At 55.6% G+C, this 27,669-nt stretch overlaps 1 protein-coding gene across 1 annotated transcript; it reads left to right on the top strand.

The window, feature by feature from the left end:
• KLHL26 (kelch like family member 26) lies at positions 1 to 27,165 on the top strand. The gene is made up of 3 exons (XM_028126825.2): positions 1 to 77; positions 22,337 to 22,519; positions 24,729 to 27,165. Exons 1-3 carry the CDS (start codon positions 1 to 3, stop codon positions 26,308 to 26,310), a joined length of 1,842 nt encoding a protein of 613 aa, XP_027982626.2. The 3' UTR covers positions 26,311 to 27,165.
• The last annotated feature ends 504 nt before the right edge of the window (positions 27,166 to 27,669 follow it).

Here is a 27,669-nt window from a genome sequence, read left to right as displayed (position 1 = left end):
ATGGCGGAGTCCGGTGGAGGCGGCGGCGCTGGTGGCGGCGGCTTCGGCGCGGGCCCGGGCCCAGAGCGTCCGAGCAGGTGAGACCCGTGCGCAGGGTGGGCCGGCACCTGCCCTGGGGCCAGGGTGACGTGTGGGGAGTCCTGGGGGTCGTGAGGGGCTGAGGAGCCACCTGGGCCGGTTCGAGGGTCTTTACGGGGGATTGCTGGCTTTAGGGGGTCATGGAGTACTGGGGGGACCGAGGGCTACTGAGGGGCAGCCGAAGGCGGGGTGGGGCCCCCAGGATCTCGAGGTATCTGCATGCGGCCCTAGGGGTCCGAGGGGCCATTGAGGAGCATGGAAGTCTGAAGGGAAACCCATGGACTTCTGACTGTGATGAGGCCATGGGGGAACTGGGGATCCCAAAGGGTCTGGGAGGCAGAGAGGGCCTGAGGAGGGCACCATGGGCAGTCTTGAGCTTGTTGAGGCTGTCTTGGGGACTCTTAAGGAGGGGACTGATGAGAGCTTGAGGGGCTGAGGCCCAAGGCTTCCTGGAGGGTGCTGTAGGACCCTGCCCTGAAGTGTTTAAAGGTGGTCCTGTGGGCATGCTGAGGGGTCCTGGCAGGAGTGAGGACTGTGGAAGGTTAGAGATAGGGGGCTCAAGTGACTCTGAGGGCCTGAAAGAGGCCTAAAGGGCCTAGGAAAACCTGAAAGCAGAGGCTGCCGTTGTCCCCAGGGGTCCCAGTGTGTCCTTATGGGCAGGAAAGGGTCTGGAGTTCCCAGGGGTCCTAAGGAGCTGGGGTGGGTCTTGGGGAGCCTGAGGATGATGAGAGAACCCTGAAAGTCTAAGGAGGGTCCATCCTTGGTGCTCCTGTCTCCCATCCCCATGGGGTTCAAATCCTCCCCCAGACTAAAGGACTTGAAGCAAGGTCTTGCCCACAGAAAAGGGAGGCTCCCTTTTCCTTTGTCCAAGTCCTGAGACGGGTTGCTTGAACCCCAGAATTGGTGTAAAAATCAAAGGTGTTGGTATGCATTGTTTTGGATTCTCAGAGGGAAGGAACACCTGCCTTAGGTAGCACAACCTTCCTCTTCGTACAGGGCCAGCGTGGCCCAGATCTTCCCATCCTGGCCTCCCAGGGGAGCCTGCCACCCTTGGTTGGCCAAGGAGGAAATCTGGGCTCTTCCTTGATGGTGAGCTTATGGGAGCAAATAATTCCAGTGTGATAAGTGATGAAGTTGTTCACTACTTGTATGCTGTGGAGGCAGTCCTCATTGTGGAGACTTGGGCTGGTGCTGACCTGAAAGACCTGATGGCTCCAGGCATGAGTTGGGCTTTAGAGGCCTACAATAGGGAGTGAGGAGAGAGCAGAAGATTTTAAGACATTCGGGGGGTAGAGTTGGCAGGGCTTGTTGACCAGACATGAGGTGACACGTAAGGAACAGATAAAAGGGGACAGCTAACCCCAGGTCCCTGCCTTGGGCCCAGGAATGGGATAGTTTGGGGACAACTGCAAGGTGTAACTAATTACATACCATATAATTCGCTCATTTTAGCTGAGCAGTTTGAGTTTTAATTATTTTATAGAGTTATGTACCCTTTAAAACAATCCAGGTTTTTGAGAAGGCTTCCATCACCCCAAAGAGTTCCCTCAAGCCCCTTACAGTCAACCCCCAGCCTCAAACACACCCCGATCTGCTTTTGCTCTCTAGTTTTGCCTTTTTGGAAATTGTATATGAATGGAATCCTACTATATGTGGCTTCTTATGTCTGACTTCTCTCCCTTAACTGAATGTTTTTGGAAGTTCATCTGTGTGGTCACCAGTATCAGAAGCATGTTCTTTATCATTGCTTCGGAGTATTCCATTGTATGCATCGACAGTTTGCTTACTCATTTACTGGTTAATGGACCTCTGGGTTTCTGTTTCGACATTTACAAATAAAGTCCCTGTGAACATCCTGGTATTTGTTTTTGTGTGGATATATACTTTTATTCTCTTGGGTAAATACAGGAGTGGACTGACTGGGTCCTATGGTAGATGTAGGTTTAACTTTTTAAGAAACTGCCAACCTGTTTTCCAGAGTGATTGTACCATTTGCATTTCTACCAGCAAATGTACAGGAGTTCTGGTTGCACCCCGTTCTTGTCTACAGTTGATGTGGCCAGTTTTTAATTTTAGCCATTTTAAGTATATACTGGTGTCTTATTTTGGTTTTAATTTGTATCTCCCTAATAAGTAATAACGTTGGACACTTTTTCGTTGTCTATTGGGTATTTATATATTTGGTAAAGTGTCTTTTCAAATCTTTTGCCCATTTTCTAATTGAGTTGTCGTCTTACTGTTGACTTTTAAGAATTCTTTATGTATTTTGGCTACAAGTCCGTTATCAGATATATGATTCACAAACATATTTTCCCAGTCTGTGGCTCATCTTTCTTTCTTTCTTTTTCTTTCTTTTTCTTTCTTTCTTTCTTTCTTTCTTTCTTTCTTTCTTTCTTTCTTTCTTTCTTTCTTTCTTTCTTTCTTCCTTCCTTCCTTCCTTCCTTCCTTCCTTCCTTCCTTCCTTCCTTCCTTCCTTCCTTTCTTTCTTTTCTTAATGATATCTTTCACAGGCAAAATTTTATCATTTTGATGAAGTCCATTTGATCAGTGTTCTTCTCTAATGGATTACGCTTTTAGTGTCATATGTAAGAAATCTTTTCTTTTTTAAAATTTTATTTTAAGCAGGCACCATTCTGGGCATGGAGGCCAACACAGGGCTTGAACTCATGACCGTGAGATCAAGACCTGAGCTAGGATCAAGAGTTGAATGCTTAACTGACTGAGCCACCCAGGCACCCCTCTAGGAAATCTTTTCTAAATGGAGGCACTTTTTTTTTTAAGATTTTATTTATTTATTTGAGAGAGAGAGAGCGCGCGCGTGCACGTGCACAAGTTGGTGGGGGGAAGCAGAGGGAGAGGGAGAGGCAGACTCCCTGCTGAACAGGGCTCCAGGGCTCAATCCCAGGCAATCCCAGGACCCCTGGATCATGACCTGAGCTGAAGGCAGAGGTTTAGTTAACTGACTAAGCCACCCAGGTGTCCTTTTTTAAATGTCTTTTTTTTTTAAAAAAACATTTCCCCCACTTCCTAGATTCCCATTTGCCCCCTTCCACCCATCCTAGTGGAAAGATTACAGTTGTCTAGAGCAACTGATAGGGGAGGGGCTCTTATCCCTGTGGTGCTTGTATGGGGAGAAGGGCAAGAATCCCTAATATGGTGAGATGGAGCATGTGGGAAGAGGATCCGGTTTTGAGGGAGATTGTGGCACACAGTATTTTGCCAAGGATCCCTTGAGATCTAGAGGCCCTTGTAATGTTCATTTATTCCTTCCTTCACTTATTCCAAAGGGGCCAGCGAGGCCTGGCGTATCACTTGCCCATGCCTCATTCCTCTTCATCCTTCTACACTCCCAGGTCATGTCCTCTCAGAGCCATCTGCCTGACCACCAAGCTCAGTTAGCCCCCAGAATGCTTTTTCTGGTCACCTTGGATTGTTTGGTAAAACTTTTATAGCATAAAACTCACCCACGAAAAGTGAACAATTCCGTGACATTTAGTATATTCACAATATTGAGCAACTATCCCATCTGTCTAGTTCCAGAACATTTCTACCACTCCAAAAGAAAATTCTGTACCTATTGACAATCACTCCTCATTCCTCCTACCCCAGCCTCCTACAACTATTCATCTCATTTCCATCTCTATATAATTTACCTGTTTCATAAATGGAATCATACAGTATGTGACTTTTTGTGTCAGGCTTCTTTCACTTTATATGTTTTCAAGATTCATCCACATTGGAGTGTGTATCAGTACTTCATTCCTTTTTACGACTGTATAATATCTCACTGTGTGGACATACCATACATTTTGTTTATCCATTTGACCAACAGGTGGACGTTTAGATTGGTTCCACCTTTTAGCTAGTTGGACTGTGCTGCTATGAACACTCATGTTCAAGTTTTTGTCGAAACACGTGTGTTCAGTTCTTGGGGTGTATACCAGGAGCGGAGTGGCTGGGTCATATGGCTGTTGTGTGTCCTTGATCACACTATCTCAACCCAACACTCCTTGGTGTGTTTATTAGTGGAAATGCCTTGAGGGTGGAGAGCGTCTGCCTCATGCTGTCTTATATGCCTGGAGCAAGGGCTGTACAGAGGAAGTAAATGTTCAAGAAATATGGCCGGGGTGGGGGGGGTGTGGGGAGGGAGAGAGAAAGGGATGGATGAAAGGGGTGTGGAAAAGCTCTCTAGGGCTTGCAGTCTGGTGGATAGGAAGTCCCTTCCATGGGATCGGGTCAGTCCTTCGCCTTTTCAGGGAGACTTGTGGGGTTGCTGAGGGCTGGGGGGAGGCTGTGGGGTTGGCTTTCCGGTCTTCCAGGAGGCGCCTGCATCTGCCTTTTTGTCCCATGAAGGGTTTTGTCATTTGGCCAGGGATGGGGGCGGTTCCTGTCTTCCCCTTGGCCTTTCCAACGGTCCCACAACTCAAGAAACTGTCCTCAGGAGGGACTGAGCTCCTCCACCCCCCCACCGCCCCCAGCGTTATATAACTTGTTTGTTCCAACTTCACTTTTCTGCAACCAAGGGGGAAAAAAAGAAAGAGAAAAGCTTATTCTCCTTCCTTCCCATCTCGAGGGATCAACAAAAAACTCTGTTGCCTAGTAGAGATGGTTGTTAATAACCAAGCCGAACCTCAGGATGGTTGAAGCGTGGCTGTCTCAGCCGAGGGCTTGCAGAGGGGAGGTGGGGTCCTAGCTACAGGCTCACTCACACAAAAGACACTTGTTCTCTAGTGGGCCCCCTCCCAGCTCCACCTCAGGCCCTCCAAAAGGGTCCAGGCTCGGGAGGGAGGGGAGGTTTGCAGCCACTTGTGGTGTTGAATTGGGGGAGAGTGGAGGAATTCTCCTGGGAGATGCACTTCCCTAGCTAAAATTCCATCACTATGAGGTGCCCAGCTGACTGAGTTCTGGAGGGACCTTCTTGCCACAGAGGCTCTTCAGATGTTGGGTTGTTGGCATCCTCACTCCTCAGCCCATCTTCCCGAAAGGTGTCTGGATGGGGCCCAGTCTGGCTGACTCACCCTGCTCCTGGGGGCTGAGGCGAGGGTATTGGGTGAGGGACATGCCAGCCACAGGTGTTTTCATGGGAAGTTATGGCCCAGACACAGTGTGAGCGGGTTCGGCACAGTTCAGCAAGGCAGCTATCTGCTTCTGGCTTGGTGACCTTTGCTTGTTTAAACTTTCTTAACAAGCCCTCTCTGGCGGTATCCTAGATTGTCGCCACTCAGCCCTGAGGCCCTGGAAGAGTCCAGCCCCCCAACCCTTGTGTGAAAGACTGGGGGACCTTTTGGCCTTCTGAGAATGTTCTTGTTCCTTTGGCTTTGTCCTCTTTTCAGCCAGGAGGGAGGGGTAGGGGTTTCACCCTTCAGAGATGGGGCCTCAGCTCCTCCTCTTGAGAATTTTGGGAGATTTGGGGTTGCAGGTGCCTCATCAGACCCACCTGTGTCTGTGGCCCCTCCTCTGACGAGCAGGGTCACCCCACATACTCACTGTGCACCTTGGTCATGTCTGCAACCCTCTGCGCCTTAGACTGCTCATCTGGGAAGTGGGACCACAGGCCCACTGGGCAGGGTAGCTGGGATGAAGCAAGCTGGGGCCAGGGTGTGCTCAGCAGGTGCCCGGCATGTTGCTGGGCATCTAGATTTTTTTTTTTTTTTTTTTTTATTTGAGAGAGAGAGAGAGACAGAGATAGTGAGAGAGAGCACAAGTGGGGAGGAGAGAGGGAGAAGCAGGGAGCCTGATGCAGGGCTCAATCCCAGGACCCCAGGACCGTGACCCAAGCCAAAGGCAGATGCTTAGCTGACTGAGCCACCCAGGCGCCCCTGTGCATCTAAATATTAATGCAGAAGTGGCAATGTTAGCCTGCAGTCCTGACGCTGCCCACATTCTGCCCACCGTGCCTGTGTGGGGCCTGACAGGACTGCGGGTTCTTGTTGTTGGCAGGTCTTGCCTGCGAGTCAATGTGGCAGGTGGGGAAAAGAGAAAGTTGGTGTGTTAGTCCATTCTGGCTGCTGAATACCAAAGACTGGGTGGCTTATAAACAACGGAAACATGTTTCTCAAAGTTCTGGAGGCTAGGAATTCCAAGATGGAGGCACCAGCAGGTTTGGTGTCTGGTGAAGCCACTTTCTGGTTCAGAGATGGCTGTGTTTTCTTAGTGTATCCTCACATGGTTGAAGGGGCAAGGGGGCACTCTGGGATCCCACCCCCCCTTTTTAAAAGATTTTTCTTAAGTAATCTCTACACCCAATGTGGGGCTCGAGCTTACAAGCCTGAGATCAAGAGTCACATGTTCTACCAACTGAGCCAGCCAGGCACCCCAGGGTCCATATTATAAGGGCACTGATCCCATTCATGGCTCCACCCTCATGACCCAATCACCTCCCAAAGCACCCCCCTCAGCCATCTTAATACCATCACATTGGGGGTTCGATTTTAACATGTGATTTCTGGGGGACACAAACATGCAGTTGGCTGAGCAGTTGGGAGGATGGTGGTGGCACCGTTACTTGGTGGTCATGAGAGGGTCAGTGGCAGGGGTAGTAGGAGAATGGAACATTCCAAATCCAAGGTGCTTCTGCAACACGGAGAGGGCAGATGCCTCCGGGTGGGCCTGGCACCTGGCAGCAGTACCAAGCGCAGCTCCGTGGGTCTCTGTAGGGTATTGGGGTGGGGGCAGCTGAGTCTGAGGCAAGCTGGAGGGAGCTCTGTGCTGGAGGTGCTAGAGGGCCAGGCCAGGAAGCTCAGCTCCTCCTCAGGGAGCGAGGCGCCCCTTTCCTCACCTTCTCACCAGCAGGGTCCTGCGAGCTCATGATGTGAAATTGCTCTGAAAACTGCTCACTTCGCCCTGAATTGTGGAGCATTTGTCTCACAGCTGGACCGCTTCCACCTGGTAGCTGTGACTCCCCTGGGGGATGGCCTTCTTGTCGTCGGCCATTGGGGTAGAAAGGTTTTATTAGCCTCCGCTATCATAGTGCCATCTCCAGGGAGCCCGTGCCGTGTGTCATCCCGCTTTTCTTAACACCAGTTATTTTTTATTGCCGATCCGCATGGGAGAGCTTAGCGAGACCAGGTCGGAGGTTTGTGCTCGCATCCCTCTCCAGACACTTTAAAAGTGGGGCTTTCTCTGCATTCCTGCCCTTTGGTCTTAGGTCATGTTGCAGACTTGGGGTTGAAGGCCCTGGAGAAGGATGGGAGGGGTAAGGGGACTGGGAGGAAAGGCCCAGATAGAGACAAGTCATCAACAGAGGTGACTTCTGGCATCTCTGGCTCCTTTCTCTTGTGGACAGGACTCGTTTGACACCTTTCTCTTCCTCTGGTGATGGTCCCATGGTTCCTGTGTGCCTGCTGCTATGCTTGGTGCTGGGCATGTGGGCCCCCAGGGTGGTCAGGCCTTGCCCACGTGGACATGCTAGCAGGGTTAGCAAGACAGTTAAGCAGTCATTTTTCCATACTTGCCATAAATGATCCTGAGGCCAAGTGGGAGGTTCCTGCCTTTTCTGGAAGGTTCTGAGAGCCTCCTCATGAATGAGGTTGAGATGAGTCTGAGGGTTAGTGTCATTGGGGGAAGGGGGGTCATGGGAAGTAGACTCTTTTCTGGGTATAGGCAAGTGGCATGTGTAGGGACTGAAGGAGGAGCAGCCTGGCTTTTCAGGGGTCATGAAGGCAGAGAGGAGCTGGAGGGGGTGGGAGGGAGGAGGCTGGGAGACTCGGTGGGGGGGTGCAAAGTTTGAGGGGGGGGCCTGGGTCAGATTTGTGTTTGGGAAGGATCCCTCTTTTGAGAGACAAAGGGGCGTAGACCTAGGTGGGAGCTGTGGAGATGGTGAGGTAGGCAGGGGTTTAGGGAAGATTCGAGATTGAACTCGTGCCTTGTGCTGATCACCAGTGGATGCCGGGCCCAGGGTCACTGGCTCTCAGGTTTCATCCAGGACTGAGGAGTGAGTACTGGGGAAGGATCCGTTAGGTAGGCAGGAAGGCAGGCAGGCAGGAGGGAGGAGAGGCCCCACTTGCCTGAGGCTGTGCTGCCTGTGAGCATCCAGTGGTGATGGGAGGCAGAGGTGGACTTCTGGCCTGGAGGGCTTGAGGGCTTATCTCTGCTTTGGAAAGCCCGAGTGGCTCTCCTTGCTCAAGGGCCTCAGGTCTTCTGGTGAGCAGCTCCTGGTTCCAGGAATGTCCCTTCTCCTGAGAAGAGGCTTTGGCCTAGCCTTAGCCGCCTTGGGAGGTCTCCCCAGTTTCGATTCTGCCCCCCTGCCCTGAGCTTCACCTTGGGAGCACTCACCATAGTACTGTCTCCTCCCATCATCTGTTGGCACATTGTGCTGGTTCCACCTTTGAGCCACATCCCTGTCTGGCCCCTTCTTCCATCTCTTCTTCATCCCTGCTCTGAGCCACCATTGACTCTTGCCCTCCCAGCTGCTGCCCCACACTCCAGCCAGTGGGTCCCTCCTGAGATAGGCATCAGACCATGTTGCTCTGCCTGCCACCTGCGGGCGGGTTCTTCACTCTCAGAACAAATTTTACTTCTCCATGTGACCCCCACCCCCACCCTCATAGCGAGGCCCTACCCACCCACTGGGCCCTCTGTGCTTCCGCAGCCCAGCTGGTCTCCCAACAGCACTGCTCTGGCACCCCTTCTGGGCCTTTGACCTGGCTCTTCCTTGGCTAGAGTGTCTTGTCTTAGTGCTTTGCACAGCTCCAGTGTTGCCTCCTTGGGGCCCGATGGCTCTGTCCACCTGCCTCTCTGCACCCCCTGGCCTGTGCTCACAGTACATTCTGTATGCTTAAAGACCCATGTCCCCTAGAATGTGTGTGCTTCCCAGAGCAGAGCTTCCCCGTGGTGGCTCTGATTTGCTGCAGCAAATACCCCACACATAGCCTGTGACAGGATTTTGAGGGGACCTGGCCTGACCTAGAGGCTTCTGGAACAGCCTTCTGCACTCTGCTGGCTGAGGATCCCCCTTTTCCTCACTGTATTTAATGGCATGGTCTGGGTAGAGAAACAGAAGCAGGCATGTTGTCAGTGAATCGGCCCATTAGAGAGAAGCCAGTGAGCAGTGCCCTTTTGCATGTGCTTCATTTAGTTAACGAACAGGATCTCAGCCCCATGTGCTGAGGACGGGAAACGGCCAGCCACTCTCCCTGTCCAGCTGCCTGCAGTGGGAAGTGGGGGCCGGGGCCGCGGGGTCCCCACTGCCGGCAGACCCGCCTTCCTCCTGTGGTAGCCGCTCCGCAGCTGTGCAGACGAGCTCTTAACACTTGTTAACCCCAAGTCTCCAGTCTCTTCCTCCTGCCCCCTCCCCTTTCCCATTTCTCTCCAGAGAGGGCTGCTCAGGATTCACAGAACTCGTCCCCCACGGCTAAGAGAGTGCTTCCTTAGCATTCCTCCTCTGCCGAGCTGGGAGCGTGTGTTGGGGCGCAGCCAGCGCGGTTTCAGACCCCTGGCCGACCGGCTGAGGGGCTGATTTCTTCGCACACACCACCTCACCGCACACTGAAAATATTGTGATTCGGGAGGAAGTAACCGGCACCTTTGGGGAATCGCAGACCTTTCCTGTGAGGGAAGCAGCTTCCGGAATTGAACAGCTCAGCCTAGAGGAAATCTTGAGGGGTGGACCTTTGGGCTTTTAAAGGCCTCGAGGGGGGTCACCCGAGATCAAGGCCGAAGATGTTTTCTGACGCCACAACTGCAAAATTCCACAGGGGTCAAAGACGGATCGGGCGGGAGCGGGCTGGGCTGCATATCCGGAGAACTCTGCTCTCTCAATGGGATGTTAGAATTTGAAGCAGCCTGCTGAAGGAAGCAGGAGCAGAGAGACCTGATCACCAGAATCTACCGAGACACCGGAGCTGCGAGTAGGGCAGTCCCTCAAGATGGGGTTGAGGGGTGGCACTGTATCCTTGAGGCGGCAGGCGTGTAAAGGAGCCCCCCTGAGGACCCCAAGGCAGACTCCACATAGAAAACTGACAGGACTGTGTTTGAAAGTTGTAACTGTGTGCTTGCCTTGGTGAAATCTGGTGGGTCCCAGGAGAGTGTCTCTTGCTCTCTTTTCTCCTCCTCTCTGTCATGCAAGGGGCTGAGGCAGGGCAGTTGGGAGCACACAAATGTTTATGCTCCACGGGAGTCACTTACAGAAGCAAGGGGTGGTGTTTTTCTTGCTGAGGGCTCATGGCATAGCACAGCCCTGCAGCTCCAGCCTTAGGCTTGCTTCCAGCATTTTAGCATTTAGAGTTGCTGAACTTTCGCGGTGGGGTACATGGGGAGCTTGCTGACCTTTCATGGGGAGCTGGCTGTCTTGTCACAGGCAGGCAGGACTCAGGCTGAGTTCGACCACTACCCACTTGCTACAGATCACCCAGCTCGTACTTCCTCACCGTCCCTGCCCCTCCCATCCCCGGGGTAGAAAGCCTGTGTGCTGCGCAGGGAGAGGCGGCTGCTGGAGAAGTGGTAACTCCATGGTGGTTTTTTCTGAGGCTCATCCGGAATGTGGTGGATAGGAGCCCTGGATCAGAGGCCTCTGACATCGAAGGCCCCCTTCGGTTATGAGCGCCCGAAACTCAATTCTCTGCCTTCAATTAGAAAATAAAAGTTCATTGTTCACATTAAAAACAAAAAAAGGTTCAGGGAGAGTTCTAGTTTTAGGTATGTTGAGATTCAGGGCTCAGATGATTCCTCTGGGCTCTGTGACTCCTTTCTCTCAGCTCTGCCTTCCCTCCTGGCTGGGCAAGGCGACCTAGCCTTGCAACCCCAGGGGGAACACTAATCTCCATTCTGGTGGCTCCAGCAAAAGTCCCAGGGAAGGCTCTGATTGGATCACATGGGTCACACCCCCATCCTGTGGCCAGGGATCTGGGAGGCTCTAATTGGTTATGAGTCTCCCTTTTCAGTCCAGAGATGGGGGTCTCCTCTTCCTACCACTGGGGAATAAGAGGTTCCCTGAGGAAAACAGGAGGCCCTTATCAGAAGAGGGGAGGGATGTTGGCACCCCCTAAAATGGAGGTATTCACGACAGGCCCCTTCTGATGCCTAAATTTGTGCTGCTATTGGAAGGGCCAGGCTGAGCCATCTCCGTATCTGCATCTGCCTGTGCCTGGCCCAGCACCACTGGTCATGAGCATGTGCCATTTGGCAGAACTGTCTATTTTGGGGCCTCAGCACCTCTCCTGCCATGTGAGGTAGCTGGACTGGACACTGAGATGTTGGAATTGGGCAGTGCTAGGATCTCACTAGGTTTTTGAGTGAGTGGTGCTTTGGGGCCACGTAGTCACGCACCTACTTGCCTGACCTGTAAAGTGAAGGGGTTTTGCTTATTCAAGTGGTTCTGTCTCCAAGCCCAGTGCAGTGGGGGTAATGTGGGGGGATAGGCTCTGCCTGGGATTGGCCTTGTGTCAGTGGGTGGGAACAGAATAGGCATAGCCTCAGCCTGAGACTTGTCCACTCGTCTGCCCCTGCCGCCCCTCACATGGAGGCCCTGGCTGGGCTTTGAGGGGAAAGAGACGCTGTGGAGAACCCTGGCTGGGTCATGAGGGCAAACATGGCCATAGGGGGAGAGCTTCTCCTTTCAGAAGGCTCAGAGGGTAACGTGGCAGGGGTGCATGGAAGAGCTGGTGGCCTTGGAAGTGTGGCATAAGGAGGAAGGTGGGGGGGCAGGAGGAGTCAGCCCTTCAACATGGGGAACAGCATGAGCAAAATGTGGACGCCAGGCATTCTAGAAAAAATCCTGTTCAGTGCTTCCTGGATTGAGCCCAATCAAAGGATAACATACCCAGTCCCAGAACTTGGACCAGGAGGTTGCAGGGAGGGGATGAAGAGAGCAGGTACATGCAGTAGATATCTGCAGCGAGCAGAGATACGAGTCGGGCTGCAGCCAGCCAGTGCTACCACCTGGTAACCATCCACCTGCCACCTCACTGATCCATCTACCCATGTATCGACCCACCCGTCCGTCCGTCCGTCCATCCATCCATCCATCCATCCATCCATCCATCCATCCATCCACTCATCCACTCATCTACCCACTCAGCCATTCAGCCGTCCAGTCAGTGAGCATGACTGAGCTCTGCGCACATGGTGCCAGGTGCTGGAACACAGCCGGAGATAGAACCTGCCCTGCCCTCGCCTGGTGAGGCTCCTGTTTTAGCTTCGGAGAGATAGGCTGGAAACTGATGGATGATGTACCAGATGGAGCAATGATCAGGGAAGACAAATAGAGCTGGGCTGGGGGGCACAGGGGCCTGGGTGAGGCTCTCCCAGTGTGACCTGGCCGAGTGGGATTACGTCCCTCATGGTGGCTGGAGGATTGGTGGGGTAGTCCGTACCCTTGCCCTGCCAGCATCGAGGAGCCACATCCTGCCCTTCCTGTTGGCCAGCTCTGTGTTCAGTCATGGTTCACTGTCCCCGGAGAGTGGTCTCAGCCCAGCTTTGGTCTCCCCATCTATATCATGGAGGTGATATGGGGCCTACCCATCTGCGGCTACAGAGAGGCCGGCACCAGCCAAGGCCTTTTGTATGCTGTGTGGCCTTGGGTGGGTGCCTGAACCTCTCTGTGCTTCAGCGTCCCCGTCTGTAAGATGGTGATAGTAGTACCCTCCTTCCCATATTGTCCACCGGGAGGTGAGCTGGGAGCCGCGTCTGTACGCATCCTGGCCCACAGCCCTGCATGGTGGGTGCTCACTCTGCAGGGCAGGGAGGGGCAGAGGTACTGTGAAGGCAGAGAGCTTGCTGCTGGTGAGGGAAGTAGGGTCTGGGTGTCCACTTTTCTTTCTAGGCTTGAGAAGTGGCCAGAGTAGGGCAGGTTTGGGATTGGGGGAGTGCTGCCGCAGGGTCTTCCCGTCCATCAGCAGTGGCCAGGACCCGGTGTGTCCTAGGCTTAGTCAGAGGCTGGGGTGATGGCACAGGGCCTGGGCAGGAGGTCACAGCCTAGCTCGAGGGACACTGGGCTGGGACATGGGACAGTGGCCCATGAAGAATGAGGCTGTGTCGGGCCGCGGGGGGCTGAGGCAGGAGAGTGACGGGGTTCGATGTTGTTGGCTTACCCAGGTGGGAGGGTGGGCAGTGTCTGCAGAGTTCTGGCTGTGACCCAGTGGATATTTGCGGAATGCAGGGATCCATGTGGTTCGTCCCTGTCATAGAAAAGCAGGATGACCGAGTTGGCAGGGCCTGCCTGGAGTGGGGCCGGCACCAAGTGTGGCCACCCCAGGTCAGGCTCTGTGGACGCGGAATCTTGGGCAGGCTTCTGGGTAGGCTCGCCGGGGTCTCACTGTGAGGCTTGTGCTATGTGGGGGCAGACCCCAGCCACTACTTCCAGCCCTGGGAAGTTTACTTCTCAGGACGCCTGGGTGGCTCAGTTGGCTAAGCGTCTGACTCTTGCTCTCAGCTCAGGTCTTAATCTCAGGGTTATGAGTTCAAGCCCTGCGAAGCTTTACTTCTCTTACCATTCTGGGTCCTTGGTCCTTGGGAGGATTCAGGATGGTTCTTTCAAGGTGGATATGGGTTCCAGAACCTCTGCCTGCCTGCCTTGATGACCTTTCCACCCTCAGGCTGTCACATGGGGGCTCTCAGGAGTTGCCGGCCCCGGGTGCCTGCAGGTGGCACTGTTACTTCCTGCTGGGAACTCCCTGACACCCCCCTCTCTTCTGTCACCCTGTCACTGCCTGGTGAGCCCAGACAGGCAGGAGCCAAGGACACACACGTAGGGAGATAGCTATGATGGTGATGGCATGAAGAAGGTGAAGTGAGCGAGTGTGGCCTGGGGCTCCTTTGCAGGACTCTGGGAGGGCATCTCTGTAGGCAACTTGTTTCCAGGATGGACTCAGAGTGGGCTCCGGCCATTCCCATGCCTCCGGCTCTTGGAAGCAGGTTGGGTGGGAGGGAGCGGAGGAGACTCTGCCCCCGTCCATCGGCCTGGTGCACTTGCCCTCCTGGCACAGATCCACTCATGGGGTGCACAGATAGGCCTTGGCTTTGGGCATCCTGTCTTAAATTATCAAAGAAGTCGTGGGAAAAAAACAGCATGATGACCAGGAACGAGAAGTAAGCAACCACTGATGGCATAGAGAGGGCCCAGGCTCGGTGGGGAGACATGGGATCTAGGGGCCCGGGCTGGATTTCTTCTCTCCCTTTCTAGGTCTTTGTCTCCTTCCCTCTGGGTGTCTGTCCTCCCCTGTCTGAGTCTCTGTCCCTCACTCTCTGAGTCTTTGTTCCCCTCTAGATGTCTGTTAGTGCTTTGGTGTCCTGGCCTGCTGGGACACTGCAGTGAGGACCTTCATCTGCTCCTGAGCTCCACGCTTGTCCACCCAGAAGCCCTGGTCTTTTGTCTGCTCCCTTGGGAGCCCAGGGATCAAGCCCTTATCAGGAGGGATAGCCCCAGAAATGGGCCTGTTGCCGCCTGAGGGGTGAGGAGGGCGGGCCGGCCTCTGGCGAGCAGTCCCGAGAGAAAGCACACTGACGTGAGCATGGGGGCTGCTGGCCAGCCTGAGCATTTGAGGGCCCGTGCAAGGTGCCAGAACATGGTGACTCTATCCTTTGGGTTGGGAGCACAGTACCCGGGGCTGTGAAATATTGTGGTAACCATGGCAACAGTAGCTGGGGGTGTCTGCCTTTGTGGGGCATATGGGACTCTGGCTCAGATGCACTTTTACCCACGGAACTGCGTGCCTAGGAGCCAGCACTTTGGCCTTGGCAGTCAGCAGATTGTGGTAGAGCAAGAAGTAGAAGCCAGTGCTGGAGCTGCTTGCAACTGTAGGGGCTGTTCTGGGCCTCAGTTTCCCTGTCTTGGAGGGGGGATTCATGCGGTTGCATGTGAAGAACCATGCCTGGCATGTGCTCAGTCAGTGGGCCTGCCTTATTAAGAGTCAGAGGTGGATGGGAGGGAGAAGGCAGAGAAGTTGCCAGTGTGGCTGGAGGACAGGGGGTAGGGGGAGGGTGTTGTGTGAAATAGGGCAGAGAGGTGGACCAGCTGGCTGCCAGAGCTTCTCCAGCCCCCACCCCGCCTCCGGGTTCTGTCTCCCTCTCTGGGTCTCTATCCCCCTTTTTCTGGGTCTCTGTCTAACCCCCCTTCTCTGGTCTCCCTCCCCACTTCTTTCTGGGTCTCTGTCCCCTCTCTGGGTCTCTGTCCCCTCTCTCCAGTGAAGTGCGGCATCTTCCCTGCTGATGCACCCGGGACCCTCGGGTGGAGTGGCCTGGAGCTCCCTGGTACGACATCGGCCGGGGTGTGAGCCAACCAGCTGTGCTGTGCTGCTGTGCTCCATGGAGCCACATGGACAATAAAACCAAAATTGGCTTTGAAAGTGGAAGTGCTCTCCGATTTGAGGGGAAGTGAGGGAATTTGCATGTCAGAACAGTATGTTAAAGGGGCAATACCGTCAGACTCTGTTCTGGCCTGAGCTTTGGGCTCCATGTGGGGGTGGGAAAGGATTTTACAAAACCCCAAAGAAATGTTTCCATGAAATTCTTTCTTGTTCTTGCCTTTCCCTTTTTTTTTTTTTCAACATTCCAGTGAAAAGAACTGTTCCGGGGCTTCAGATCTCTCCTGTAGGGTTGGGAAACCAACCGTGGAGACCAGGGCCAGCAGCCAGATGAGGGCAGGAGTTGGGGAGCACCCACCCCACCAGGTGTCGCTTCCAGGGCAGCCCCCACCTCCACCGTGGGTCCCTGTCACTGGGGCAGGGGACTGGGCACGGGGGACTGGGCACGGGGACTGCAGTTGGTGTGGCCCTGCACTTCCTGTGGCCTCCCCCACTTGGCCATCTTATCTTGGTCCCCCTAAAACAGACCCTCAAACAAAGATTCCAGCCCATGGTGTATCTGGGGGTGACCCCATGAAGGACTGGTGTCGCAGCGGGAAGGAACCCACACAGGGGGTGCCAGCCAGGAGCTGGAGACAACGTGGGCAAAGGGCTTGGCCGGCTGAGGACCCCCAGGGGATTGTGGACGCCTTACCACCGGTGGTCCACCTGGGGGGGTCTTTACCCTACCCAGTCCCACTTTATGTTAGCCCTGGTGTAGGGGAAACTCCAAGGGACCCAGTGGCTGTGTCCCCATGTCCAGCACAGGCCTGGGCCCGGCCAGGGGTGCCTAATGACAGTGGTAGGGGATGCAGTATGGGAGTAGGGGTCAGGACAGCCTTGAGCCCAGGCCAGACCTGAGGGGGCACGCGTAGCCCCTCCGAGGCCAGATCCAGGCCCAGGGTGCAGCTGGGGCGGCAGTAAGCGGCCTCCAGAGACGTCCTGACCCGGCTGCTGACGCATTGGCTCCGATGACTCAGTGCGGGTGACCGTGGCTCGGGTGGCCGTCTGGAGACTCGGACAGGCTCAGGACTGCCGCCGCCGCCTTCCTGGGGGCCCGTGGCCCCGCCACGCTGACCGCCCCCTGTCTGGGCTGGCCTGAGTAATGGGTCCTTCCCTTAGTCATCGGTCCCAGGCCTCAGCCCGCCCTCCTCCTCTTACCCACCTCCGCCCAGCCAAGCCTGTCTGTCCTGGGGACTCCAGCCCCTGCTGGCTCCCTCCCTCCTTCCCTGAGCTCCCCAAAGGCTGTGAGGTGTGTGTGGGGGGCGTTGATGGGGGCTTCAGGGACAGCTGTACCCTCTGTGAGATGAGAGGGGAAAATCAGCCTGATAGGGTACCGTGAGCCTTGCCAGGGGCGTGAGGAGAAGGGCCTGGGGAAGGACGAGGTGTGTACAGAAAGGAGCCGTTTCCTCCGCACTCAGGGCATCTCAGGCCTCATACCTTGTGAGCAGCTGTGCAATGGGCTTGGTCGGGGGCTCTGGGCGAGGGGTGTCCTACCTCCTAGAGAGAAGCATTTTCATGCCTCTGTGCTCAGCTGAAGGCCAGCCCTTTGTCGGAAGGTACAATAATTCTTCATACCCCTTTGGAAGGTGTTTAGCTGGTTTCTCATCTTTGGCCCCCAGAAACGGGATTTGGTGAATATCCTCCTGCATCCATCATCTGCACATGTAAGTATATCTCAGATAAATCCCAGAAGCAGACTTGCTGGATCAAGGATGTGAGACTTTAGAATTTTGCTAGGTCTGTTAAACTGCCTTCCTGGGGATTGTTCCACTTCACACTCCCACTGGGAACCGATGTGCGTGTCTACTCCCAGACAGCCAGTGCTTCTCCTCACACGAGGGGTAAAGCCAGTCCCTTGCTGAGTGTACTTCTCTTATTGTGAGCCATGCTGACTCAGGTCTCTCCAGCCAGGTGTGTTTCCTTTCCTATGAACGATCAGCCCATATCCTTTGTGCATCTTTCTGTTTTATATTGCTTTTTTGGTGCTCTTTATATATGGAGGCCCATAGTAGACATATGTCCAGGGACCAGCCAGCACCAGAATGAAGTTTCCCCTGGCGTAAAATCTTCTTCTGGTGGAGGCATGCATGTGCATGCCAATCCCTGGAGCTTAGAGGAAGCACATGAAGTCCTTTGGCCCTGCCTCATAATCAATCAGAAACTTCTAAGAAAAAAAATGAAGCCAGCTGAAAGCAAAATGGCAAAGGCTGGGGTGTAGGAGGGGGCACACATGTACAAAATCTATGAGGCAAGTTGTCCACAGAGGGGCACCTGCCATGTGCCAGTGCTCTGTGAGTGGTTCCAAGCTTGAAGTTTCTAAGCACTTGGCCCCATTCAGGGGCATGTGGGTGGCTTGTATGGGTGGTGACGGGATGCGGCCCCTCTCTGGGCCGTGCCACCTCCTCAGCCCAAAGGGAAGCTGAGGGAAGTAGCTGTGGCCCCTCATTTACCAGGAGGTGATGGGGACGAGGGAGAAACTCATGGCAGTGCTATGACATCCATGCTTCTGCCTGCCCCATTTGACAGCCAAGAAAGTGAAGACCCAGAGGACAAGGGTATGTGCTGAAGTCACAGAGCTGACAGATGGCAGAGCAGGGGTCAGAATCCTGCCCTCTACCTCTCATACCAGTAACCGGATAGAGCCTGGTGGGGCAAGGGCCATGGTGTGGCCCTGGCAGGCTTCCTGGAGGAGCGTGTCTCTCTCACTCACTGAGCTGCATCTCTCCACCTTTGGGTCCTGGACCAACCTTGAGACACTCTGCTTAGGGCCAGGCTCTGGATGTGTGTGACTCTAAGGGATCCTGATGATGAAGGTGGCATGTTGATGGTGTCTATGTGTCACTTCTTACACCCTACAGCTTCAGCAGTGCGGAGTGGGGTCTGTGGGGAGTGGCACTTCCGTCCCCAGGGCTGCCCACACCTGCCGAGCCTGAGTCTGAGTCTCGATGTGGTCCCTGGTTATTCACCGTATGGTGAAGTTTGAGATGTGCCTCTTCTCTACTCCCTGGCCCTGGGAGGGAGGCCCCGAGGGGTCACACCAGCTGTCCCTGGCCTCCAGGCCACTGTGCTCCACAGAGAGGTCGAATGTTGGCCCCAGGCAGGAGGGGTCTATGGTGTGGGGGAAGGTGGTTCCCTGTGCTGTCTTGGTGCAGGTTGGGCCCCAGGTGGGGCTGGCAGGGAAAAAGGGTGGGCTTCTCAGGGCAGGCCTTTCGTGGAAGCCAGGCCTTTGGGACCAACACCCAGGATGCAGCCAAGCCCTCTGCTCCAAGGGAGAGGCTGGGGTCACTGTCTAACTGTGGGGGTGGCAGGGCTGGGAACACCCCAACTTTCTGGCCTCTGCATATTTCTGCTCCAGGCTCCTTTCTCCTCCCCAGCTGTGGGACACTCAGAGCTGCAATGTGAAGCCACTTCTGGATTATTTGGCCACTCTGGGCCTCCATTCCCCAGACTGTGCACCCAGTGAAGGCAAGGCCTCTCCATCTCATTCGCTCCTGTGTCCCCATCCATGGGAAAGGGGCAGGAGGCTGACAATGCCAGTGAGGCAGGAAGAGGGCAGGGGGAGGGGGCTCAGACCTGAGCACCTCCAGGGTTCTTGGAGGCTCACATAGCATGTGTCCTTATCTCGGGCAGACTGGAGGCCTGTTGGGGGTGTTGGTGGGAGGACACAGTGGGTGTCCGTCTGGAGATGTCCTGGTGGGGGCTGTACACTGGAGGGTAGCCCTGACCAGAGGATGGGCACACTTTGAAGCCGAGGGTCCGTAAACCAGTGACGTTCTCTTTGTGATCCGCAGAACTTGGGTGCATTGTGGGAAACTGGAAGAGCAGAGTCTTGAACTCCCAGCAGTGGCCTGGTCAGGCATGACGGGCTGGATATAAGAGTGTGGGAGGGGAACGGGGGCATGCGAGATGGGCATCCCCTCCACCTGGCAGGGAGAGGCGCCCAGACCAAGCTAGAGACTTGGAGTCTTTCTGGGTCTCTGTGGCCTTCAGGGGGGCTGCATGCCAAATCTGGGCAAACCCAGGCTCTGGCCACTGACACCACTGGCGTCCCAGCATTACCAGCCCAGGGGAGCGCAGTGCTGAGTTCTGAAGCATGCGCTACAGCCTCCCAGGGGGGGGAGGTCTGCCAAGTGCAGACCATGTCTCCCCTGCCGTGTCCCATGTCCCCCATGCCATGTCCCATGTCCCATTCCCCCCTCCCACACCAGGTCCCAGACCTTTGGGACCCTGAGTACCTTGCAGGCCTGTGGTCAGCACCCCAGGGCCCTACAGCTCCTTTGCCCCTTGGTTGGTTTGCCCCCCTTTCCTGAGGCTCTCGTGGAGAGGCCACTGAGGCCGGTGGCCTGTGCAGGTCAGGGACCTCCAGTTGGCAGCAGCTGCATCGATTGAGCGCCGACAGTATGCCCTGTGCTTGGCATCAGCTCTTTTATCCCCAGTATTGTTTTGGGAGCTGCTGGACAGTGAGGGCTGAGGAGCCTTCTTTCTCCTGCTTTCTTGGAAAGACCAGTGCCCACATTCCTGGCCCTCATTTGTGGGCAGGCGTCAGTCCCAGGAATGGGAAAGCAAGTTCCAGAGAGCTGGAGGCCATGGGGAGAGAGCAGAGTACTTGGCCTTGGCCTGGGGTGGGTGAGGCATGGGCTGGGAGAGTCGTGGTGGGGGTTCTTGACCCCACAGTGGCCTGACCCTAGAGGTGATGGCATTTTTCCCTCCCGTTGTGTTCGGGGGGTGAAGTGATGTATTAGGGCCTCCTACACCATTCATTCTTTAATATAGTCAACAAGTTTTCCAAGATGAAACAGCAGAGGGGACAGTGGTGCTGGAGGGGAGGGGATGTGGGGGTGAGCAGGGCAAGGGGCAATGGACCACAGAAATCCTCATACACTGTGAGGGTGCTGGTGGTCATGGCAGGGTTTTATGCAGGGCCTGAGAAAGCTCAGATATCCTTTTGTTTAGTCTTATTTATTTATTTTAATTTGATGTGAAATTCACATAACATAAAATCTACCATTCTAAAGTGAACAATTCAGTAGCATTTAGTGCATTCACAGTGTTGTGCACACATCACCTATATCTAGTTCCAGAACATTTCCCTTAGCCCCATATGAGACCCTGTGCCCATTAGCTGTCACTCCCCGCCCTCTTTCTGCAGCTTGGCAACCGCGAATCTGCTTTCTGTCTCTGGGGATTTGCTTGTTTGGGACATTTCATATAAAAGGAATCATATAATTTATGACCTCGTGTGACTGGCTTCTTTCACTCAGTGTGGTGTTTTTGAGGTTCATTCACGTTGTAGCATGAATCAGCTTCATTCCTTTTTATGACTGAGTACTATTCCATTGTGTGGATGACCACATTGTGTTTATCCATTTACCCTTTGGTGGACATTTGGGTTGTTTCCACCTCTTCTCTCTTTTTTTTTTTTTTAAAGATTTTATTTATTTATTTGAGAGAGAGAATGAGAGAGAGCACGAGAGGGAAGAGGGTCAGAGAGAGAAGCAGACTCCCCGCTGAGCAGGGAGCCTGACGCGGGACTCGATCCCGGGACTCCAGGATCATGACCTGAGCCGAAGGCAGTCGCTTAACCAACTGAGCCACCCAGGCGCCCCCACCTCTTCTCTTTTTTTAAAACTTCGTTGTTTGTTCTAAGACGACCTTTGCCTCCAGAACGTTTATTTTGAGGTGCAGCAATCTCTGTTTAACTTGCCTCCATCCCCCCCATTGAACTACCCCCATAGGTAAACCCATCCTCTTAGGGTAGATATTCTTGGTTTTGTGGCTTCCCCACAGTTTGCTGTGCCCCACGCCCTGCCTGCCTCATTGGCCATGACAGACAGGGAGGTCCCACCCACTCTGTCACATCCTGGGCCTGGGTTCAAATTCTGTTATGTTGTCTTCAGCTCTGGGACTATGGACAAGCTACTTATTGTGTCCCTATCCCTGGAAAGTAGGACCAATGGGCCTTTCCCCTCCACTGGGCAGTCACCAAGTAGAGCCCAGAGCCAAAGTCTTTGGAAAATGACTTTGTGGTCGTGTGGCTGCCCTCCCCTGGGGTGTTGAGCACAAGGAGCTCACTGGGCAGGTGTCAGAGTAGCTGGGCCTCCAAGAAGGTTGGCCTCTCCTGGCCTGTGACACCCCCAGCCCTGGAAGAGCTGCCCTGGAAGCCGTAGTTTCCTCCCTGTCACCCACACTGGGGCTCCATGCCAGCACCTTCATCCCACCCCCACCCTCTGCAGGGGACAGAAGAGGGCTTTTGCCCTCTGGGGTGGCTTGCTAGGGCATGGGGGACAGTGATGTGACACGGAGAGTTGGTCTGTCCACACTATGGAATATTAGCCACAAAAAGAAGTGAAGCATTGATTCATGCTACAACATGGATGAACCTCACAAACATGTGGAGCGAGAGAAGCCTGACACAAAAGGCCGCACAGTGCGTGATTCCATTTACATGAAGCGTCTAGAAGCAAATTCAGAGACAGAAGACAGATTGGTGGTTCCCAAGGGCTGGGGGAGGGGGGGTGAAGAGGGACTGCTGATGGGGGTGGGGTCTTATTTTGGGTGGGGGATGAAGATGTTCTGGAACTAGCTAGAGGTGATGGTTGCACAACGTTATGTATGTACTAAATGTCAGTGAATTGTTCACTTTAAAATGGTGAATTTGTTGTTACGTGAATCTTAGCTCAATAAAAAACCAAAATGGGCATTAGAGCCTCCTCAGGTCCTAGGAGAAACCCTGCCCCTTTCACAGGTGGCAAATGGAAGCCGGAGGGGCGGTGTCCTTTGCCAAGGCCAGTTGCCAGGCAGGTGGCCGATTCGATGGGGACCCAGATTTTGTTTCTGCTTCTCCAGAGCTGGTTCTGGCGATTTTGCCTGCGCCGGGGGCAGCTTCAGAGCCCAGGTAAGCCAGCCCAGTGTCCCTGGGCAGAGACTAGACAGACCTGAGGCCTCTGAGCTCAGCCCCCACTTCTGCTCTCCTCCAGCATGGCTGACAAAAATGGAGCTCTCAAGTGCACCTTCTCGGCGCCCGGCCATAGCACCAGCCTCCTGCAGGGTCTTGCTGCCCTCCGTGCCCAGGGCCAGCTGCTGGACGTTGTACTCACCATCAACAGAGAGACCTTCCATGCGCACAAGGTGGTCCTGGCCGCCTGCAGCGACTACTTCAGGTGAGCACAGGTCTCGGGGGATAGGCCGAAGAGTGCCCACCCAACTAAGAGGGAGTGATCCTAGCGCCAGCCAGCCAGCCAGCCAGCCAGGATGGCTCTGAGGGAAAGTGGCTGGTATTGGCCACACATTCAGTAAACCTGAAGTTTTTTCTAGATTTGTAACTTTCTCAAACTTTTGGGGGATATGGTGCAGGCAAGCAGAACATGCCTGGGGGATAGCGTGGCCCATGGGCACCCAATTAGCAGCTTCTGCCCTGGGGTAGTGGCAGGGCTTGGCCTTGTTTTCATTCTGTCTTTATTTGACACCTGTGTGTACCAGGCCCTGTGCTTGGCCTCGGGGATCCAGCAGAGACAGGACAGACATAAGTCTCTGCCCCCATAGGGACAGAGACTGTACTCTGTACTAGGGAATAGGAGGGATGCCCAGATGGCGGTCCCCATGCGTGCCAGACTGTGTCGTAGTCCCCTCATGACAGGTGAGGCCTTTCTGGGTGTACTGGTCAGTCTGCTGCGAGAGCCCTTTCCTAAAATCCCCTTCCCTGTGCTGGGTTGTGGGGGGGTGAGGGCCCCTTGGAGCAGGGCTAGAGCCATTCTCACCAGCTGGGGGCTGTCATGGGCTGAGGACAGCCTCCCTCATTTCCTCAGTGACCAGCTGGCCAGTTCCTCCTGCCAGGCTGTGACCCTGCCAGAGAGAGCTGGGGTGCTGTCCTGGGGGTGGTGCTCTGGCCCCACTTTGCCAGTGGTGGCTGGAGTGCCCCTGCAGACTGTCTCGCAGAGCCTCAGCTTAGGTGTGTTCCGAGGGCTGCACAGTCCTCGAGGCTAGGGTGGCAAGGCTGGGATGGCTTGCCGGGTGCGCCCCCCAGCTGCCCGCCCCCCAGGCTCAACAAGGCTGTTCTGGGGAGCCAGAGCAGCCAAGCCATCTGGGGCGCCGTTTCTATTTTTATTCTGGATTTGGGGACGGGTGGGCCGGCCCAGCCAGAAATGCCCTTTAAAGGCTCCTCTGCGCTGGCACTGCAGCTGGCGAGGCCTTAAAAGGCAAAGCTCCCTCCTGTTGCCGTGGCTGCCTCTGCCTTCGATGGGCTGATGGGACTCATGGGGACAAGAAGGGGCAGGGTCCGGGGGGCTGCCCGAGCCCTGCTCCTAGGAGGCTCCATGGTGCTGCTGTTCAGAGTGTTGGGCACTTGTTAGTTGGTGGCCCCACAGTAGCACCAAGCTCAGCTGTCCCCACTGTGGGACCCGAGCCCAGGCCACACTGGGTGTGACTGGGGGACAGCATCTGTTGGATGAATGGATGAGGGAAGTTCCTTCTTCTTGGTCAGCTGTCACAATATGTGCTTGCCTTGTGAGAGGAACCTCTTATGAACTCCCAGGGGGTGCTGGGGTACTTGCCTCTCTTCCTGATGGGGGCTCCCCAAGGGCCGTGGGGTGCTGTGACCCAGGTCCTGTTTTTCTTACTGGTGCTCACATTAGCTCCACTTTCCAGAGCAGGACAGAAAGGCTGACAGCTAGTGTCACTCACTGGGGCTGGAGGGTGTCTCACAGTGGACTAGGGCTCCTGTGGGCCATTCTTGGAGGGCTTTCCTGACTGTCTGGAGATGACAGTGACTTTGTTGGGGCCTCCTAGTGGGTGCTCTGACCTGGAGACCCTTACCCCCTCCCCATCCCTGTGTGGCAGGATGGAGACTCGGGCTCGGGAAGGTGGAGCCACCTGCCCATATGTGCCTGCTGGTGAGGGGCTCGGCTCTGAGAACCATGGTGCACGGTGTTCTTGGGGTCCCCACCTTGTCTCTTGAGCCTGCCGTGTGTGTGGTCTTACAGGGCTGGGTGCCAAGGTGGGGCTGGCGTCTGTCTCATGGCCAAAGTCAACGTTTGGCCTTTTCCTGCCCACCTGTACCTGCCCTGCCATGAGTGGTCCCCCAGCCCCTCCCTCTGAGCCGGGGGGGGTCCCAGCAATCCACACCTCTGGGTAGGCTGGATGTGGCCCCACGCAAGGGGCAGAGTGGGGAGCTGATGTTTGTAGGAAGACACAAGGCTTGGGTGGATTAAAAATCTTTTTTTTTTTTTTTTTAACATGCCTTTAATGAGCATCTGACCTCTTTCTCCGGGTTGGCTGTGCCCTGCTCATGGTGTCCAGGGGCCAGGCTATTCCTGGGTGGCCATGAGGCCCCTTGGCTGCCCTGAGCCCACATGCTGTGTTTCTGAACTTCAGGGCCATGTTCACGGGTGGCATGAGGGAGGCGAGCCAGGACATCATCGAGCTGAAGGGCGTGTCCGCCCGCGGCCTGCGGCACATCATCGACTTTGCCTACAGTGCCGAGGTGACGCTGGACCTGGACTGCGTGCAGGACGTGCTGGGTGCGGCCGTGTTCCTGCAGATGCTTCCCGTGGTGGAGCTGTGCGAGGAGTTTCTTAAGGCCGCCATGAGTGTAGAGACCTGCCTGAACATCGGCCATATGGCCACCACTTTCAGCCTGGCCTCGCTCAAGGAGTCCGTGGATGCCTTCACCTTCCAGCACTTCCTGCAGATCGCGGAGGAGGAGGACTTCCTGCACCTCCCGCTGGAGCGCCTGGTCTTCTTCCTACAGAGCAATCGGCTGCAGAGCTGTGCGGAGATTGACCTGTTCCGCGCGGCGGTCCGCTGGCTGCAGCACGACCCGGCCCGGCGGCCGCGTGCCAGCCACGTGCTCTGCCACATCCGCTTTCCGCTCATGCGGTCGTCAGACCTGGTGGACAGCGTGCAGACGCTGGACATCATGGTGGAGGATGTGCTGTGCCGGCAGTACCTGCTGGAGGCCTTCAACTACCAGGTGCTACCCTTCCGGCAGCACGAGATGCAGTCCCCGCGCACGGTCGTGCGCTCCGACGTGCCCTCCCTGGTCGCCTTCGGTGGCACGCCCTACACCGACAGCGACCGCTCTGTCAGCAGTAAGGTGTACCAGCTGCCCGAGCCCGGCGCCCGCCACTTCCGGGAACTCACCGAGATGGAGGTGGGCTGCAGCCACACGTGCGTGGCCGTCCTGGACAACTTCGTGTACGTGGCCGGGGGCCAGCACCTGCAGTACCGCAGCGGTGAGGGCGCGGTGGACGCCTGCTACCGCTACGACCCCCACCTGAACCGCTGGCTGCGCCTGCAGGCCATGCAGGAGAGCCGCATCCAGTTCCAGCTGAACGTGCTGTGCGGCATGGTGTACGCCACGGGCGGCCGCAACCGGGCGGGCAGCCTGGCCTCAGTCGAACGGTACTGCCCGCGGCGCAACGAGTGGGGTTACGCGTGCTCTCTGAAGCGCCGCACCTGGGGCCACGCGGGTGCCTCGGCGGGGGGCCGCCTCTACATCTCCGGTGGCTATGGCATCTCCGTGGAGGACAAGAAGGCGCTGCACTGCTATGACCCTGCCGCCGACCAGTGGGAGTTCAAGGCACCCATGAGTGAGCCCCGCGTGCTTCACGCCATGGTGGGTGCCGGCGGCCGCATCTATGCCCTCGGTGGCCGCATGGACCATGTGGACCGCTGCTTTGACGTGCTGGCAGTGGAGTACTACGTGCCCGAGACGGACCAGTGGACCAGCGTGAGCCCCATGAGGGCCGGCCAGTCGGAGGCTGGCTGCTGCCTGCTGGATAGGAAGATCTATATCGTGGGGGGCTACAACTGGCGCCTCAACAATGTGACGGGCATCGTGCAGGTGTACAACACGGAGACGGACGAGTGGGAGCGCGACCTGCACTTCCCAGAGTCCTTCGCGGGCATCGCCTGTGCCCCTGTCCTGCTGCCCCGGTCAGGGACCAGGAGGTAGCCCCTGGTACCCCTGGGACCCGGCCCAGCCTCAGGCTGTCTCTGCGAGGGGTGTGGTGAGCGCACACTGGGGCCGAGAACCACGGAACCACCCCGGGCCCGTGGGCTGACGTCATGGGGCCTGCTGTGTTGATGAGGCCCCCTTCTGGGGTCCCTCCTTCCTTCCCAGAGCAGATCCTGGCTTCGTGCCCACCGAGGGAGCCTGCCAGCGATGAGGCTGACGTGTCATGGCAGCAGAGGCACACCCAGGGAGGTTTCCTCACCTGCCCCATATCCCTGCTCACGGAGGGAATCGGGGTCTCCTTTGAGGTGTGGTTGTGTGGCTTTGTCCCACTTCTCTCCTCCCCCGGCTCGGCGGCCTCAGACATTCTGATGCGAGCTCGTTAACGTCGATCCCCAAATCCATGGTTTGTGCCCTGCCCCCTCCCAAGTTTCTTGCATCATCTATTTTTTTAAAATAAACACCACCCCCAAACTTTGTAACATATGGACCTCCAGGAGCTGGTGAGGTGGCAGGGAAGCACCCAGCTCAGGGTTGACCTCGAGTGGGCCTATTTCTGCCTCCAATAAGCCCAGGCTGCTGGGGTGGGAGCGTGGCCTTGGAGGAGAGTCTCACACTTGTCTCCATGCCTGTCTTCGGTCCCAATACCTTCGGTGTGTGCGGTTGTCCACTTTCAGAAGGAAGAAACACAGCCAGCTCTCAGAGACGGTCATCATAGTCGGCCAGCCTTCCATTTGGCGCGGGGCGTCTCGTGGGGCCTCAGTGAGGAGCAGGCCAAGATGCCCCCGTTCCCTTCCTCATCCCCTGGTGCAAGGGTGACACCTGCTTTAGAACTCACAGTGTGTCTGCATTCCTACGAGATTTTTATCTCTCTCCCTTTCTCCAGCCTTCCATTCCCACCTTGTCCTGTGTTCAGGTTGTCCTGCCACCAGGCCTGGGCCCCCTCAGCAAGGGAAGTCGGGTGGGTGGTGCGGCCTCTTCCCTTCAGGGGCTTTGCAGCAGCTCCGGCCACATTTGTTTTGTTGTCAGACCTCTAAAGTTGTTTATTATTATTATTATTTTGGGGGGGTTCTATTTTGCTTTCTTTTCTTTTTTTTTTTTTTTTAAGATTTTATTTATTTGACAGAGAGAGACAGCGAGAGAGGGAACACAAGCAGGGGGAGTGGGAGAGGGAGAAGCAGGCTTCCCGCCAAGCAGGGAGCCCGATGCGGGGCTCGATCCCAGGACCCTGGGATCATGACCTGAGCCGAAGGCAGACGCTTAATGACTGAGCCACCCAGGCGCCCCTATTTTGCTTTTTTTTTTTTAAGACACCGGCATTGCTGTCTTATAAATGGGATTTGTACCCTTGGGGCAACT

This window comes from Eumetopias jubatus, unplaced genomic scaffold (genome assembly GCF_037043125.1).
Source record: "Eumetopias jubatus isolate StellerSeaLion01/CBP00866 unplaced genomic scaffold, mEumJub1_p1.0 scaffold_1, whole genome shotgun sequence".
Taxonomy (NCBI): domain Eukaryota; kingdom Metazoa; phylum Chordata; class Mammalia; order Carnivora; family Otariidae; genus Eumetopias; species Eumetopias jubatus.
This window is presented reverse-complemented; position numbering and strand designations above follow the sequence as displayed.

Coding starts and splice junctions, on each gene's coding strand:
- KLHL26 (XM_028126825.2), top strand. CDS start 1: ATGGCGGAGTCCGGTGGAGGCGGCGGCGCTGGTGGCGGCGGCTTCGGC. Junction 78..22,336: donor GGCCCAGAGCGTCCGAGCAG/GTGAGACCCGTG, acceptor GCTCTCCTCCAG/CATGGCTGACAAAAATGGAG. Junction 22,520..24,728: donor GCCTGCAGCGACTACTTCAG/GTGAGCACAGGT, acceptor TCTGAACTTCAG/GGCCATGTTCACGGGTGGCA.